Here is an 18,527-nt window from a genome sequence, read left to right on the forward strand (position 1 = left end):
GCCAGAGCAGTAAAAGGAAAAGTGTTTTTTTCAAAACAAAGCGTGCAGAGGAGCTGAATGAATATAGAGTATCAGTATTATGTCTGTCATGAGGGTCAAAGGTGACTTGTTTGGGGCTTGGTTGAAGCTCTGGTTTCAATTCAGCGGATCAGAATAGCTCAAATTGACACCAAGACCCATCTGCCCACTGAATTAATCCTCCACTCTCTTCCATTTGGTCGTTTTTTTTGTTTTCTTTATCAGCTCCATCCATTTCTTTATTCATTCAGTTGACTTTTGAAAGGGGAGAGGTGACATGTCCCGGGGCATGTATGTGTGTTTTATTTTTTATTTTATTTTTTTAAATCCAGCGATTTCAAGTGTAACATTTGCAGACTGCAGGGTCACTGGCAGTTATATTTTCCCTCTCCCTCCTCTCTCTCTCCCTGTGAAATCGATCGTTTGTTTGTAAGGAGCTCAAACGGAGCGGGAGAAAGATTCAGAGCTCTGCTGGCAACGCAAGCAGAGCAGAAATGCTGCTGGGGAAAGAGGTAGGCAAAAGTCAGAAAACCTCCCCACTCTCACCGTCAGTGCACATGACCTTGGGGCCAGAGCGAGCGAGCTAGCGAGCGAGCGGGCGGAGGAACCGCCCAGCATGCGTTGGTGCATACACAGAGGAATTTGGAAGGCAGAGTGGAGTGCGGGTCTGCGAGCCCTAGCCCTCTGCTTAAGTGAGTGCAAATTAACTGAAATAAAACTTTTAAAGGTCAATATAAATTTGATTTGTTGTCTGCATACTAAACCTTAATCACATTAGAACAAAGTTCCCCCGCTCTTTGAAAAGGCTGCTCTGTTATGTTAATCTATTTGGCTGTTAAACATGAAGGGCAAGCAACAGGTGAGCAGCCTTTATGTGTGTCTGTGGCCCTGCAAATAGAGAGAGACTGTAGCGGAACACAGACAGTAGTCGACAGTAGCTGACACTGGCTATCAAACAGACAGCGCGGAGAAGATGTCTGCCAAGGAAACAGCCTCTGGTGGAAAACACGGAATGAAGGAAAAGGGGGAGAATAGAGCGATAGCGAGAGAAGATGACAGAATGACACACGGGGGACAGAAATGTTTGTTTTTGTGCGCGCCCCGCTGTGTGTGCGCGCTCCGTCTCTTTCTCTTGCTCTGTCATAGCCGTCTCAGTGGCGACTGAGGCGGTGGAGCCCCACGGGGGTCAGCCATGTAAGGAACATAAAAGGCCAATTTAATTTAGCACGTCCGCGGCTACAAAGTATTTTAATTCCGACAGCTGTGACTGAGGAGTTAATATTTGACTTGTCAGAAGTGGGGCCGGGGCCAGTGAATCATTGTAATTCTCATTAAGAGGCTCTCCCCCAGCAGCACCCTAATGCAGAATAATGAAAGTCAAGACGGAGTGAGCTTCTAATGCCAGTTGAGGCCTATCTTTTAATATTCCCCTCTTGATGGATTAGGGAAGCGGGAAATTCATCTTGGATCATAGGGCCTAATTTAATAAGGGATCATTCCAGGAGTATTGCATTTTATAATAATGTCATTTAAAGTGTCGTCTTCCATTTTTACTGTCCCATATGTATGCTTATATAATGGTGCCGGAGGGATGTGTTTTTACAGTGTTCGGATCTCTTCTGTGTCCGCATACCCCCTCCAGACCACACTACGCTGTCTCTCTGTGGTCTGCAGGCTCTCCGCTCAGGTTTTCATTTCGTATTTTGGTCATAGAGCCAATTGAGTGAGCTGTTATGAGAAGTTCAGTTACTCCAGCATGTTGCTGTTTCCTCAAATTATTCCTAATAGTATTTAGGGAGAATCACCATGATATGAGTGTTGGGATTGTAAATATCACCCAAAGGAAATATTATAAAGATACATTGCTTTTGCTCCGTCGCAAGCTTCGAAAAACCTCTCTCTGAGAGAGGCAGTGCTATATTTATCCAACCCACTCACAAAAGAAAAATGTCTTTTAGGGAATAAAGTAAACAAATGTGACTAATATGAAGAAGTGTTGACGTTAGCAGCAGCGCACAGCTCACAATTATACCTTGTAAAGGCTGGTATGAGTGTAAAACGCTGGATGTTACTGAAAAAGCTTCAGCGAATGCGTTCATGTTTCGGCTCGGCAGAAAAAACAATCACGATGTCATTTTTTTTGTCATTCAGAATTTACATTTGTGCACACACAACATGTTAAACAAGTCTCAAACCAAGTTAGCGCAAAAAGGATTATATAATGTTTTTATTAGAAGTGGTGCGGGTCTATATAAACTGTGCTCTGCAGGCCCAGAATATCATAACGCTTGTGTTTTCCATATAGCCTCCCACAACATATGGAGCGATAACATGTAATATTGTTTATTAGTAGTACTAGTATTAGTCTTCAACAGCTAGGAGGCAGCTGCGCATCCTGAGTCCTGCTCTCATAAAGTTGTTGCCGATCTAAAAAGAAAACGTACTCGATGCAGAGGCCGTGGTTGCTAAAATCTGTTATATAGTAATATTCTATATATTACTGAAGTACTTAGTTTTGTTTTTACAGCTGCCAACTATATATTCTAGTGCAAATGACCCTTGCAATGTTTATCACTGAAATTACTCACTACCTAATGGAAACACTAATTTCAAGATGATCTCATGTTCCCATTCCAATATTTTTGAGTTTAACTACATGAGCGCAAAGACATTAGCTCATGTAGCTCTGTGATGAGGCAAATTTGGTTGAAAAGGTTTTCTTAGCAAAACAGCTGTTTTCGTCTGTTGTTGCTTTAGTATTTCCTCAGCCCAAAACGTACAGACGTGATGCTGAAGGCAGTAGTTTGATATTTTGTAGAGGCTTGTTCGCTTCAGTCAGAGAGTTTGATGAGAGGATCAATACCACTCTCATCTCTGTCCATTAACTGTAAGGGCGGCAGCCAGTTAGCCTAGCTTAGCATAAAGACTTGACGCGAGAGGAAACAGCTAGCTTGGCTCAGTCCAGAGGTAACAAAAACCAGCATAAACCATTACGAACAATGACTTGTTAATTAGTGAGCTTTAGCGGTGATGGCTTCCTCCCTTTATGGTCTTTCTGCTAAGCTAAGCTAACCAGCTGCTGGCCAATCTTTATACCTTACGGAGACGACATTGGTGGTCTTCTCATCTAACTGTCCACCAGAAAACAAGTATTTCTCAAAATTTTGAACTGTTCCTTTAAGATATTGCTGTTCCACAACCAGCACCTCCCTCCTTCCAATGTATGTAAAGCTGGGGACAAACTTAGATCATTCTACGTCAGCTCAACAGTCAAACATCAAAAGCTTACACTCAAAAATTAATTTGCCTAAAACTGCGACTTCCTGTATTTTAATTACATGTAAATTCCCATCATTTTCAGTCAGTGTGTATAAATTGAATAACAAGATGTGTGATTTATTGCAGATGACAGAATAAGCAATCTGAAATGTGTTACGTTTATGTATAATACTCGAATAATAAACACCTGAAAAACACATAATGTTCATGTAGATGTTCTTCTTAACTTTATATGTAATAACTGAAAAAACACGTATGGTTTATGTATGCATGAATTTAATTTAATCAGACGAAGTTGTTTAATTAATTCACATCAACTCAACATGACAGAAAAACTTTGCATTAATGTGTGACACATTTTACATTGAACTCGTATTAAAATTATGGGAAATTAACATCTAATTATAATCTTTAAAGTCATTATTTTAAGCAAATTATTGTTTAGTGTACAGACGTATAATGGCTACAGTATAGAACACACATTTTGGGAAAGAAAGCCACGTGAACTTTTTTGAGTCATGACTCTGTCTCCAGCTCTCTCTCTCTCTCTCAGGTGGTCCTACAAGAGCACTTCCAGCGCACAGTGCGTTACATGTGACCCTTTAAAAGGGTCCCTGTCATCATTAAGATAAGAGGCAGTCTCTCAAACATGCTTTAGCTCAACAAAGTGCTTCCTCTTTGGCACACTCATGTCTTTGGCACCTCCGTCTAGCTTCTCCAACATACTCTTGTCTCTATCTATTCTGCTCATATCGCTGCCCTTGTCCTCGTAACTCTGCTCTCTGTGGGACTTTCTTCTCTGTCCCCCTCCCCTCCACATTCCACGCTCTTTAGTCCCCTGAAGTCCAAATTCAATGCCAGAAAGGATTCAGGTCCCAATTTCAAATCTAGTTTATGAATATCACTGCCGGTTGAGAGATATGGCTGTTTTCAATCAGCTTGCTTCCTTCCCGTCTACAACACAGCGAGTTATCTGCCACAGTGAGCGTCAGCTATTTTAGGATATGAGCGATATTCACTCTCTATACGTGTGTCACTTCCTTGAATTTTTTTTCCGCTGCAAAACAAAAAGGGAGGAAAAGTTTTGTTGGCTGGTGCACGCCGCAACCTGTTTTTGGTGTTAAACTTTTAAAGATTCGCTCAAGCAAAACACTTCCCATTCTTCTAGCTGGATAAACCAACTGAATAAACATGACGCTGCATTAAATTGCATCTAATACCAACAGCTACACTGACAAATTCTAACAGCCACTCTCTTTGTTTAGTTTATAGACATAAGAGTCTGAAAAACAAGACTGTGAGAAACTCAAAGAGACAGGAGAGACACCGTCGCACACTGAGAAGTAGCGATATCGCAGGAGGGAGGGAGGGAGGGAGGGAGCGCGAGTGAGGGCCAAGTTGCGGGATCTATTTTTACATCCCATTTCAGAATGAGATAGTGTCCTTCTCTCACACCTCCCGCTGTGGAGGAAGCTAATGCAGGCCTATTTAATTAGACGTTGGCAGATTGTTGGGCCAACACCGTAATCCAATAGAACGTCGCACCGCTACGGGGTCCTGCCTCCTCTGATGCCTCCTTGGCCCCATAATGCAGCTCAGTCAGCTCTTCGCATTTTGTCTGCCCTTCTCTCAGCTTGTGACATCAATTTACATTAGGCTGCATTGAAACAAGATGCACTCTTCCCACCAGTGACTCACACACACACACACACACACACACGCACACACATAACCCACTCTTCCCAGTTGAACTTGACATGCTCCCCCACCGTTATACATTACCTTTCATGCTCATCTTATTACCCTATAATAAGACATGTGTGCTCGTGTGTTGTTCTCGTATCTTCCAGCGACTTACATGCACTCGCCTAAGGAGTAAATTACCATAGCAATACAGCTGTCAATACTGCTGTATCAATGAGGGGGCACAAGTGGCAGGATCAATGAAAACATCTGAATAAGATGGCCTGGATGACAGACACCTTCCTGCTTTAAAATTCTATTACTTCTACAGCACTTGACCTCGAAGACTTATTAATATACAGGAGGGTACTCGGGATAGGTAAACTTTAATTTTCCTAGATAATGCTTTAATAATGAATTAAAGGAAACATACAGTAGGTGATCGCATAATGACACAGTCCAGTGTAATAACGATTGGTATAATCTCATGTGGCACTGCTAGGGAATACGAGAGTTGCTTAAAGGGGCACCGTGTAGTTTTGGAGAGGAAATTCAAACTCTTTTCATATTTACACTACGAATGAGGAAATAATACAAATATTTATTTGTTCCATAACTGAATAAACAAGCTGTTCTCGGAGGAAAATAAGCTCCCCAGAACACTGTTTGAAGCTAGAAGGGTGGCAGGGTCTGCCAAATGTAAACAAAGTAAAGCAGTATGAATTTGTGTTGTCCTTTGAGGTCAATTTGTTTATTCAATTTATTCAGTCATGAAAACAAAGAGAGTTTGTTTTTTTTAGTTTATTTAGGCAAAAAAAAAATCAGTCAATGAAGATCGTTCTCTTCTGATTAAAACGTCTTCCACCCAAAACTACATAGTGCACCTTTAAGTGGAAATTAAATGATCTGTGTAAAGTGGAATGAAGGCATTTATCTACATTTTTAAAGCTTTCAGGGCCTTTCATTTATAAAGTTGAGAAGCAGATGTTTTGCCGTTACGAAAGAGTGACAGCAGAGGGAACAAGAGAATGATGTGCAGTCTTGTTTTTTTCTCCGTTTGACAGTCTTTTCTTTTGGACGGCATAAACAATGCGCTTGAGAAGAATAGTCAATAAGGGATTTAAGTTGTCTGATCTTTAAGAAACACTTTGCCTATACTGTACAGCTCAAACTAACATGAACAGATGGGTACTACAGAGGAGTTTGCATATAAAATGAGTCTAAAATCTTGAGGTTTTTAACACGAATAACCGACTTTACATCATCACTTTTCAGTCTCTGTGGATGCTCCCCATAATAAACTTTCCCTCTTGACATATTTGCAAAAAGTTCAGGGGAAACTTCATATGATAAATATAACATTTTGTTCATGTTTACACATTCCTTGGGTCACACTCTGACAAAATCACAATGCATTTCTCATAAAGTTATGATGTGTTTGTACGCAACGAGAAACTTTAGGTGAATTGCAACCAGTGCATCCATCATAGACTTGTATGTTTTCTAACATCAGTGTGATGTATTGATTTTTGTACTGCACATAAGTAGATTTATGGCCATGTGAAAACAACCAACAGCTTTATGAGTGTAACATTTACAGTGCACAGGTGATTGATGCTCGTACTGAAAACCGGGGGCTATTTTCCATCACATCTAAACTTTGCCTTGACCACACGCGTCTGTCACCAGTTCAGAGAGCATTTGAGCGTGGTTGACAGACATATAAATGGTCATAAATGGTTCCTTGGACAGAATGTTGAAAAAGCCTTTAACCCCCAGAATGAATGATCCTGGACCTCCCCGGATTTAGCCACATTAAACAGACACTTGAGCATCCTGATACAAATATTGGGTGATTTGTCGGCTTTTTTGTCATTTCGTGACATTTTTAAAATGACATTCTGTAAACTTCAGACGGCGTGAACACAATCAATACGAGATGAGTTAGGCCTGTGTTTCCAAGAGGCTTTTTGTAATTTAAGAGTCTGTGTACAAACATCTGATGATTGAAAAGCAAGTACTCGATTATACTCACACACACGATTGGATCTTACCAGCTTGTAAATACAGAGCGGCATGGGCCAAATGTTTAACATTTACTGTGTGCCCCTCATCACTCTCCCTCTCTTCCTCTCTTTCTCTCCGTCTTAGCAATTCATTTTGTTCTCCGAGACCACAATGCACACAGAAATGCACACAAACTCACTCCCCCGGTGCTTCGACAATACACCTAATGTCACCTTTTTTCGATGGAAACAATACAATCCCCTCAGAGCTACTCGTGCCCACAGGTCTCAACACATGCACCCTTGTTATGTCTTCCTCCCAGGGCAGGGAGTTATACATTATGCTATCTCCCTAATCTGCAAACCAGCTGCAACTGGAAATGAATTAATAACAAATAAAATGCACCCAGTACATAAAAATGTGTAGATTGCCCCGGGGCACCTAAACAGGAAACAGTGAAACAATTAGACTTCTTGTTTTGTTCTGACCTCTGTTTTGTTTTGTTGTGCTCAGCTGCTGAATAGAAGGAGCTGGAGATAGAGTCTGTTGTTTTTCTGTGTCTGTAATCACCACGGTTAAGCCTCCCTGGTCATAGCAGGGGTCAAATCTGTGTGAACACCCACTTTTCATCCTACAGTGAAATTAAATACAGCGTTACAGTCGAGCTCTGTGAATGCTGTAATTCTCCGCTGACTGCAACCCACACCAAGTGCTGCGGTTAGCCACCCAGGCCTGTACGGTGCACGCATGCGATAACAGGCAGCGATATGGCGTCCTAATTGCTGGCCTGAGTGCTATTGGAGGGAGTTTTCAGCAGGTTTCTTTTTCACTTTCGCTCCATTTGATGTCTTTGAAGTCGGCCTTTTTATCTGCTGTTGCTCCTGATGGCTGTTGTCTTTGGTGCGGTGCTGTGTGCGCCCTGCTCTTTGAGCGCTCCTAACATGTAACAAAGGCAGGCCCTTAGAGAGAAAAGAAGAGCAAGGGAGCTCTCTCCTCCTCACATACTTTCTCACATAAATGCATACACTCTCAAGACACAAACAGTGTATACAGTCACATTTAGCCACAGCCATTCACATGCAAAAAAAAAAACAACTGCTCTGTGTGGTTGTTTAACGTGGCCTGATTTGATAAAGGGCCAAGTGCGGGAAATGAGAGAGTAGTGTGTTTGTCTCAGGGGTTGTAGTGGGGTAAATATAGCAACAAGACAGCACCAGTTGATATGAAGGATTCCATGGTGTGGAGTGCTGCTGTGACTCACCAGGCTGGGATGATGTGTGTGCGAGTGTAGGTGAGTGTGTTTGCTTACATGCACTTGGTTTTATACATGTCCGCTGTTGTTTTCATTCATTTGATGAACTTGAGTATAATTGGCCCACTCTTGACTCATCCAGCATGGTGCACAACAAGCCATTACAATAGAGAGAGAGTGTGTGAGTGTGTGTGCATAGGCTGAAGAGGGAGAGAGAGAGAGACCAGGGGAAAAGCACTGGAGCAAACAGACGAGAGGTGTAGAAGAAGAAGCCAGTGAGAGAGAGAAAGAGAGAGCCTGCACGGCTGGCTCCCGGCTGGCTGCGTGGGGGTGTGTGTCTTAAGAGTGTGTTGAGAGGAGAGCGAGAGCGCTGGTCGTCTCTATGTCTAATCAGGAGAACACTTGTGTGTCCCCGTCTCATTGTCTCCTGGGCCCCTCAGGGCGGAGGCCCTCCACTCCACCGCTGCACCTCAGGACACGCTGATATAGCTGCCTGTCCTGTCCACAACAACGGCGGCGTGTGTGCAGGAGTGTAAAATGTTTTTAAAAAACTCAACAACAACATAACAAGATGAGTTGTTCAGGTGATTCTTTAAGGGGCAGAATGTGGATTTGGAGAAGAAACTCAAACACAGAATTTTGATATGAGGTAATAAGACAAAAATATTTATTTTTTCTCTAACTCAATAAACTAGCTGTTCTTAGACGAAAATAAGGTCTGAAGCTAGAATTTGGCAGGGTCCGCCACATATAAACAAAGTAAAACAGTATGAAACTGTGTTGTCCTTTTAAGGTCAGTTTGTTTATACAGTTTATTGTTTATTTAGTTTTTTAAGGCATAAAAAAAAAAACAGTCAATGAAGATCTTTCTCTTCTGATTAAAATGCCTTCCCCAAAACTACATAGTGCTCCTTTAATATTGTTGGAAATGAGTTATCCCTTCACAAAGTCATTGTTGTAGCTTTGATTAAACTACACAGGAATGTCCTTGTGCTGGACACAATAAGGAGCAGTGACACTTGTAGTTTATGGCGTTTCTTTTTTTTAATCTCATATTACTGTGATAGGTGTTTCTTCACCATTAAATCACTTTTTTTTAATTCCAATTGAGTTCTTTTTAAAAATATAAAAATAAAATAGATGCCTCAGGCCCAACTTTTAAATATGAAATAACAGAAAATGTGCCAGTAAATAATGTCTGATAAATGTGATTAATGTGACGTAACCACTCTGATGAACTCGACCTCACTCTGTGGTCACTTCAAGTTAAAAAAAAAAAAAAAGAAAAAGAAACCCCCACTGTTGTACACAGTCCTCCAGAGCAGGACAGGCGCGCCCCCGACTCCCCCCCACCCCGGCTGCCTCTCCTCCATCGCGGGCCAGCCGTGCACGCTCCCGGCTCAGCAGTTTCCCAGTTCCGTCTCCTCCATTACTGGCGAGGCTCGCAATCAATAATTCAATAGTTTTGGCGTCTAAATCCTGCCCCAAACGGCGTGATACACAAACACCAGCAGACTCTATAGTGCAGACTCTGTGAGATCAGTATTAATTAATAGCTAAAGACGTTGTGTTTTGTGTGGAAATATCGGAAGGGTAACGGGATCCGGATTCCTATAATTATAGGCTCCCGTGTCAGGTGTTTATTAAATGTTCAATAAGAGGCGGTTAAGATGTCAGGAAATGAATCAGGCAGATTTGTAAGTCAAGTGAGGCAGGCGTTAATACATTATTATTATTATTTATTTAATTCCTTTTTTTTTTCTTTTATAAAGACGCTGCTTTGTTTTACTTTGCGAGCTGCCTGCATATATGTATATATTCTCATGCATAATGCCAAACTTTAGGTCATGACACGTAAACCGGCAACATTTTCACTCAGTGGAGATGGGCAGGAGGCCAGATTCAAGGCGGAACATGGGAATATACAGCTGGAATTACATCGCATACCATTAACCTATATTAGTTATGTAAAAGAAAAAGAAAAAAAAAAGTTTATTTCTGACGGTTTTATAACTGCTGCTGCTGCTGCTGGAGAAAACATTATCGATTTGGAGCAAATATAATCTAAACGGTGCAAAGTGATATCAAAAACAAACCGTGGCTGTAATTAAATTAAAAATGCAGGCCGTCGAGGTTAGCTCGTTTAATTGTTGCATTAATAACGCAGCGGTTTCAAATTAAATGAGTTAAAAAAACAATATAATTGAATGCATTTCAAGTGCTGCACAACTTTATCTGTGAGCCTCTGAGCGGCCCCTGTCTCCTTCTCCTTTATCTGCCAGTTTTTCGAGCTTGTACTGGAAATTACCAGCCCTCCTCCTCCAAACGCTCCATAACCAAATTATGAATAATGCATCGGTTTGGCATGGGAGCAGCAACAGACACTCATGTTCCTGACTAAACGGGCCTGTCACTACTGTGACGTTATCAAAAGACCTATAGCTACAGGCATGAATTATTAACAATCTATTGCCCTCGAAGGTTCACCGGCAGCAATAACAACAACAACAATAATAATCATAATCATAATAATTAAGATCATAAAAGGGGCCAATTAATAATGTGAAAATAATGCCAACTCGTTAAAGAAACTTTAGTTAATTTATTGTAGGAACGAAAAACATTTCTGTTTAGGTGGATTCACGTTTCACATGTGATGGAAAAAAAAAAAAAAAAAAAAAAGTAAAACAATCTCATGGATATTCTTTTTTTCTCGTTTAGAAACCCGTGCCTCAGGTAAGATCACTTTCACTGTTATAAAAACATCAAAATTACATACAGAAAGCACATGATTTTTTTTTTTTTTTTTTAATACACGGAAATAAAGTAAAATACAAAATGAACAAATTCCCCACAAGGCATTCATAAAGCCACTAAATAATAAAAATAATGCATGTTTCTTGTGTATAAACATATTTTACACGTGCCCGTACCGGTTCGCATACAGTCCTCGTGTTGCTGTCACCTGTCCTCTGTGTTGAAAGATGTGCAGTCATGACATAATGCTCTCCTTTAAAAGGGGACAAATCACCAGCCTTTTTTTTAAATCTGGACACTAGATCGGCTTATCCTGACAAAAACCAAAAAAAAAACCAAAAAAAAAGTTCAGCATAGCCTACACATATATTATAATCTCACATTTCTGGTTGTGTCGCCTGTAGTTTCGCCTTTAGGAGGTCCAAACAAGGTCAAACAGGCCAAACATTCAAGTGAGAGTTGTCCTTCCTCCTCAGAGGGAGGCAGAGAGGGAGAGAGAGAGAGAGAGAGATGGCTCACATCACGTCATCCGTGAAGACAAACTCATGCAAACACTGCATTGGGCATTTTTTTGAATTCTGGACAAGGAAACAAAAAGAGGGAGAAACACTTCGAGTATTGTCCTTTTGTTTTGTTTTGTCAAAGAATTCCCGCTCTGTCCTTTTACAGAGAAAGTGTTTTATAACGAGGCCAGCCTCTATATAGGTTCAAAATGAGAACATAACAATAATAATATAATATTAAAACAGAACAACTGCAGAATGGTTCGCCTTGTTTGACAAAGTATCGACCGTCCCAGCTGCATCCTCCTCCTCCTCCTCCTCCTCTTCCTCAGGGTGTCCCGCCGCTCAGAGAGGGACCCTGCTGTAGCCTCGCTCTCCATCCGCGTCCTCCCAAAAAAACATCATCTGTGTAGGCTATCACGTCACAGTCTCTTTTGTCATTGTCTGTTCTTTATCTCATAAATAGCCTATATTTTTATAGTTATACTCGTCGTCCTTCATTTTTAAAAAAAAAAAAAGAAAAGAAAGAAAGAAAGAAAACATAAATATCGTCCTCGGATAATCTTTTCTCACTTCGTCCTTTAAGTGTTTGTGTTCAACGGCAGGTAGCGCGTGCACGCCTCGTGTCCCGCCGTCAACACCTGGCGTCACAGTCCCAGCGCGGCCGCGTGCTTTTTGGCCTTCAGTCTCAGGTCGGCGATGCTGGAGTTCTTGCTGGTGTTCTTGGCGGCGGCGGCGGCCGCCACGACCGAGGCGGCGGAGGCGGACTCGGCCGCGAGCGTCGCCAGGGGCAACCCGAACGGCGGCGCGGGGAACATCATGTAGGGCGCGTGCGCCGCCAGGTGAGAGTGCAGGTGGTGCTGCGCGTGGGCCACGGCGCTGTCCAGCTGCAGTTGCGCCTGCACCTGAAAGGAGAAGGGCGGCACGTTGCAATGACTATCCTACGGGACGGGACGCACGGGTGGGGAGAGAAGGGGGGAGAACATGCGTTAACTTTGCAGTGGGACGTCTGGAGGGTCACATAGTGTGATGTGCTTCAGCTGTTCACTGTGTGCTCGTGTGTGGAGGGAGGCTGTCTCAGTGCTGGAAGGGGACAGAAGTGAGCGGGACTGCAGGGTTCAGTGGGTGTCATTAGCTCTGGGGACTTTATTGGCCGCTGTGGCTCTTGTGAATCAAATCTGGATGAAATAAAAAAAATCGTTAAATACTGACGCTTTGGGATCGTAGGATCACCAAAGCGTCAGTATTTGACGAGTTAGGAATGAGACTTTTAGTTTATTTATTTTACAAATAGCACCTTTAAAGCAGCAGAAGGTAACTTCCTGGTGAAAGAGTTGATTGTTGTGTCTCATCCCCCAGATCGTCAAATACTGACGCTTTAAGCTTCTCAGCTCGGGTCGACACACACTCACACAGCGTGAGTATTTGACGACCTGGGGATTGTTGCTTTGATTTCAATCCAGCTTTTCCCTGACCTTTTGGGAATATTATGTCTTTCCCCTCCAACACCAGGCCAGTGGTGCTGCAAGTGAAGAATAGACTTCACTGCAATTAAAAGCAAAAATAAATAATAACTCTACTACTCCCCTTCATACAGGTGCACAGCTCATCAAAAACAAACCGACCCTGCCACTGAAAATTAAGAAACTCCTGCTCGCTCCAGTAAAATAAGCACATAAATGATCCATAAAACAATAGAGGGAATTTTCCAATTAGGCTGTACAGGCTACGCTGTGTTTGGCACAGTGTTTTTGTCAGTGTGGTGGTAATAAGAGTTTAGTTACCCCCTACATTGGAACTGGAGTCTCTGCATAGCACTTGGGCCGAGCCTGTGCCAAGACAGCAGTCCGGGGATTGGTCTGGTTTTAAGACTAGGCGCTTCAAAGTAACTTGCCTGTTGGAATGGCATCCGTAAAGCCCCCACGTTGACATATGGCGCTACACGACAAGCTTCAAACTGATTCGCTGCTCCAATCAGGACTCCTGCAAACGAGAGGGGGGAGAAAAAAAAAGAAAGCACAGATGATAGCCTAATTGTGAGAGGAATATTCAAAAGCGGGAGAAAAAAAAACTGAATAAGCTGAAGGAGTGGAGGAGTTTAAACTTTAATAACTCAGAGAATCAGAGTGTTTTTTGATGGCTCAATTAGCCAGAAATTAAACTCCAAATAGAAAAAAAAACAATGCGTAAAAGATGAAGGAAGCTGCTGTGATAGGAGCAGAATAGAATAAAATAGAAATAAGCCGTGTGCGGGGTGAAAACGTACCTTTATGTAACTGGTTCTCCTGCTTTCTGCATTTGGCTCTTCTATTCTGGAACCAAACCTGCAGGGACAGAAATTAATTAGAGACCTACTGATTGGCAGCTGCTTGTGAGGCCATGTGTAATTCCTCTCAAAGTGACAACAACCGCAGAAAAACAATATCCCCGAGGAGCACTGAAATATTAATGACACTGCTTAACCCCACAGATTTGAATTATTACATTTTTAGTCTGAGAGAGGAGAGGAATAGAGGTGGAGGGGGAAAGTAGTAACTCCACAAAAACAAAACAAAAAAAGAGAGAGAGATGTTAAAAGCGTATGAGGGGAATGGAAACACCCTTGTTGGAAATGTGCAGGACTATTGGACCATAATAAATAACCTTGTCAGCGTTGGTTTCATCTTTCTATAGATTAGTGTCCCCGAAGAGTTGAATGGGACTCTCAGATATCGAATAGCAGCAATGCTATTACGGTTTTTTTGGACATCAGAGCGAGGCGATCTGAGAACATCATCTCCATCTCCCCTCTCATTAAATGACCGCTGAAATTAATTACCCTTATCTGCAGAGAAATCCATGTCAGAGGAACGCTTGAATGCCTCGCACACTTTTTTTTTTTTGTGTCTAATCACCGCCATAACACGCAAAAAAAAAAAAAGAAAAAGAAGAAAAGAAAAAAAAAAAGCTCGCTTCAAAGACAGCTCACTCCTCTCTTTTTTCCTTCTGTGGAAATCGACAAGCGTCAATTTCAGAGAAACGCCTTGAAACGCAGATTAAACGATTAAATCTGCTTTGGATCTCGCAGACAAAGCTCGGGCTAAATTAGCCCACAATGCAACATGTCAATCTGCAATCTCGCCTTACATTAGGTAGCGCGCACGCAGCAGTGAAAGCACGATGGAAATATCTCATCGATCCTTCTGTCAGCTGGCTTCGTTTATTGACCACATACATGTCAATCGGAAGTGCTTTTGCGCACGCTTCAGGTGTAATTCATCGCGACGATAAAGGCACGTCATCTTTCTATTGATCGAGGCGGAATTTAAAATAATAAAAATAAGAAATAAACGTGTGGTCTGTGCGTGCAACTGGTAAAGACGACGACAACAACAACAAAAAAAGATACAATGCTGGAGCAGAGAGAAAGAGAGAGGGAGCTGCTCTTGATTTGGGTAGAAAATAATACATAATTTATGCAAATCCCCGAGCTGTGCTCCTTGTTCGGGACACAATACGCCTTATTGGTGAGATTCCAGTTCAGGCCGGGAGAGCCCTGCTAAAAAAGCTGGCTTTAACTTTTTTTTTTTTTCTTGTAGGGGGGTTTGGGATGGGGATCTTTTGGGCCCGTTATGATTTCTTTTTTCACCCCCCGCCATATTCAACGTGGAGACAAACGCTCAGCCCTCCCCTGAGCGCGATTAAAGCGTCTGGAGTAAGATATTATAGGGTTTTGATAAATCAGATGAGAGGACTCGTCTATATGTTCATTGTCCCCCCCCCCTTTCTCCTGTTACACAAGACATGTCTGAGCTGAGTCCCCCCTCCCCTCCACCACCACCAGCAGCACCAGCAGCTCACCCTCCCCGACTGGCTGAAGCCCTTACTGGGTTTCTGCGCAGATGGTCTGTCCCCATGAAAAAAAAAAAAAAGACAACATCTCTGACAAACAGGGCCTCGCATGGTAACATACACCCAGAAAACTGAAGGCAAATACTTGGAGGCTTATTTGTTGCGGGAGGATTTGGACAATAGAGATTAAAGCGACTCTCGTGACACGAGCAGGGCCTAATTGAGATAATTGACGCAAATTAAATAATCAAAACATGCAGAGAGAGAGAGTGAGAGGAAAATAAAACGGGAAATCAGAGAATAAAATGTTGATGTTTCTTCCATCTTTTAAAAAATAAATAAAAAAATCTTGTCCAACTTATTAAAACTTCCAAACACCCAGGGGGGTTCACACATTCAGGCCTACTGGAGTCTAGAAACTGCTTTCTTCTGGATAAAAAAATAAAACCTCTTTAAAAAGAAAATATTCTCATCGTCAGGCTGTATTCATGCCTGACATCAAGCTTATCATGACACAAATCTGTGATTGTGTTATTAAAATCCTCCCAGGAGAAATAGAAAAGAAACATCTGTGGATTTCTTCTTATTATTATTATTATTACTTCTTCTTCTACTTCTTCTGCTTCTATTATTATAATTATTATTATCATTATTATTATTATTATTTAAATGTAAGCATGTGGGTCATCTGTCACACTCCCATGGCTGAAATGATGTTAAAAACAATGACAACAAAGCCATTTCTTTAATTATTATTCATATTTTGATCATATATTTAAATTTTTAAATACTGATATTACTATTTTTTTTGCATATTCTTCTAATTCTTCATTTTCAGTATCTTCCCCCCCTCCATCCACAGCTGATCGTCTTCCTACCTGCACTCGGGCCTCCGACAGTCCCAGTCGCTGGCTCAGCTCCTCCCGCATGAAGGCGTCCGGGTAGTGGGTCTCGTCGAAGAGCCGCTCCAGCTCGTTGAGCTGCTCTAATGTGAAGTTAGTCCGACTTCTCCTCTGTTTGATTTTAGTCTGTGCCTCGTCCTCGATGGGCTTCGAGTCCTCTTTCCTTTCCTTCACGTCCGTGTTGCCTGCGACGCAGTCGAGAGGAGACATGATGGAGCTGCAGACACGCTCACCACTGGCCCTCATCCACACATATTCACCCGATCGGTTTTTAATGTGCTTTTACTCTTTTTAAAAAATATATATATATATGCGCGACACAGCTTAATATAAAAGGCTCAGATGATGGGTGTGCAAACTACCAGATTAAAGACTAAAAAACCTCGCGATCTTCACACACAAAGCACAAAAAAGCGAGAGAAATTATCATCGAGCCACAGCAAATAAATAAAAACCTCGCTGATGAGGAAGAAAGAAAAAAGGAAAGAAAGAAAGAAAGAAAGAAAGAAAGAAAGAAAGAAAGGAGGACATGCCCTCCCCAGCCCTCAAAGAGCACCGAGCTATCAGACCTCGGATGTTTTGTAGAGCTACATAAAGCTCTTTAATTATTAACTGCTTATAAATATGCAACGCTGTGCCCACTGTTGGATGTCTGATACATGCTTGTCGCAGTTCCGCTTTTAACCACGCTGCCCATGACGAACAGATGTCATTTTAAACAAGCCACCCAACTCTCTGAGATGTCTTGTCCTGCCTGCCTCTGTGTGTGTGTGTGTCTCTCTCAGTGTGTGTGTGTGTGTGTGTGTGTGTGTGTTGTCACATTTTTTGTCCAGGTATCGCTAGAAACAGTGAGGACAGCTGCTTCACTTTTATTCACATGTGGAAAAATAAAATAAATCAGCGCAGCATAGCCTGGTTGGATTTGCTTTTTTAAATATTTAAACTCGAGTGTTTTTTTAATTAGACTTGCTGTTCAATCTTAGATTTTTAAATTTTATCTACAATTATTTTCGTTATGCGATTTTATATATAAGCGAGAGAATTAAAACATTGACACCCGCTAAAAACAATTCTTCCTCCACTGTTTATGTCATATTTTTTGTATCATGAGAGCATCAGATGTGTATTGAAGCCATCCCCTACATGTTACTTTGTGCTTTCACAGCTGAAAACAGACAGTCTGTGTCCACAGAGCCACTACAGGAGTGACAGCACTTGATTTGCAACCTTTCATCTGCATGTCAGGTGTCTGATAAGCCTTCATTTCGTTCACACATTTACATTTTATTTTTAAAAAAAGGGGGAAATATTCCTGAGATTAATTAACGTAAATAAACTATTATTATGTTGTTATAAGGCTTCTGGTCAAGTCTGGAGTAGCGTATTTTGAAAAATTAAGCCACAATGCAACTATTTTCCTTTACATAAAATGCAAGACACTTCTCATCATGTAATAGGATAGAGTTATTATTACTTTGCCACTGGGGGCCTTGTTGTTTATCACAGTTCTTGGGGTTGGCCTTTTTTCCAATTCACTGAATACATGAATTCAAACTTTCACACTGTGCCTGAGTGAGACATCACCAAGCAGCGAGGCATCTTATTAATAAGATGAGCTGGTTAAAAGCCTCTAAGGAGGGCGGTTTTTGATAGTGTATAACTAACTAACATGAAGGGAAATAAATGCTGCTTTCAGGAGGAAGAGTTAGGATGGTTTCCTCCTCTAATGAGCTCGATCATTGACCAAAGATGTTTTTTTTTTTTTTAACTCGATCATCAAGCCCTCACTACAGACTCCAGACATCCCCTGAACATCCATGCACTTTCTTCCTACCGTCAATGAGTTTGGGGCTCCCGGCGTCCCTGATTCTCTCCGGCCCGAGCATGTCCGTTTCCCTGCCCGGCGAGAGCGCAACGTTCCGGGTGACGGCTCCCGCCTCCTCTCGGCTCCCCGGCTCCACGTTTAAAGACTCCCTGCTCCCTGCTCGCGTCGACCCGGTCTCCAACACCTCCCTGTAGGTTATCACTTCCTTCTTCTCCTTCACTTTCTGATCGAAAGACTTGGATACGAAAGCCGTGAGCTCTTCCATCTCTTCTCTTAAAAAAAAAAAAAAAAAAAAAATCTCTCTCTCTCACACACACCACCACCTACCGCCACCACCACCACCGCCACCTACCACCACCACCACACACTCACTCACACACACACACTCTCTCCCCTTTTGCCTCCACGACTGCTTAAGACATCAATGGTGTGGCTCGTTTTAAAGTCGACCCCTTGAAAATGAGACGAGA

The 18,527-nt window shown here is 42.0% G+C and overlaps 1 protein-coding gene across 2 annotated transcripts; it reads right to left on the reverse strand.

Annotated features, from left to right (window-relative positions):
• Positions 1–10,826: 10,826 nt before the first annotated feature.
• Positions 10,827–18,335, reverse strand: shox2 (shox homeobox 2). Of its 2 annotated transcripts, none has more exons than XM_084350988.1 (5): positions 18,067–18,335; positions 16,209–16,417; positions 13,766–13,823; positions 13,394–13,482; positions 10,827–12,404 (listed from the first exon to the last, which is right to left on the reverse strand). In XM_084350988.1, the coding sequence occupies exons 1-5, from the start codon at positions 18,320–18,322 to the stop codon at positions 12,147–12,149; spliced, it is 870 nt and encodes a 289-aa protein (XP_084207114.1). In that variant the 5' UTR covers positions 18,323–18,335; the 3' UTR covers positions 10,827–12,146. The 2 variants fall into 2 exon arrangements, with proteins under 2 accessions (XP_084207114.1, XP_084207113.1); XM_084350987.1 differs by having other exon boundaries at positions 10,827–12,440.
• Positions 18,336–18,527: the final 192 nt, after the last annotated feature.

The sequence above is a fragment of the Pagrus pagrus genome, assembly GCF_965226575.1.
Source record: "Pagrus pagrus genome assembly, chromosome: 4".
Taxonomy (NCBI): domain Eukaryota; kingdom Metazoa; phylum Chordata; class Actinopteri; order Spariformes; family Sparidae; genus Pagrus; species Pagrus pagrus.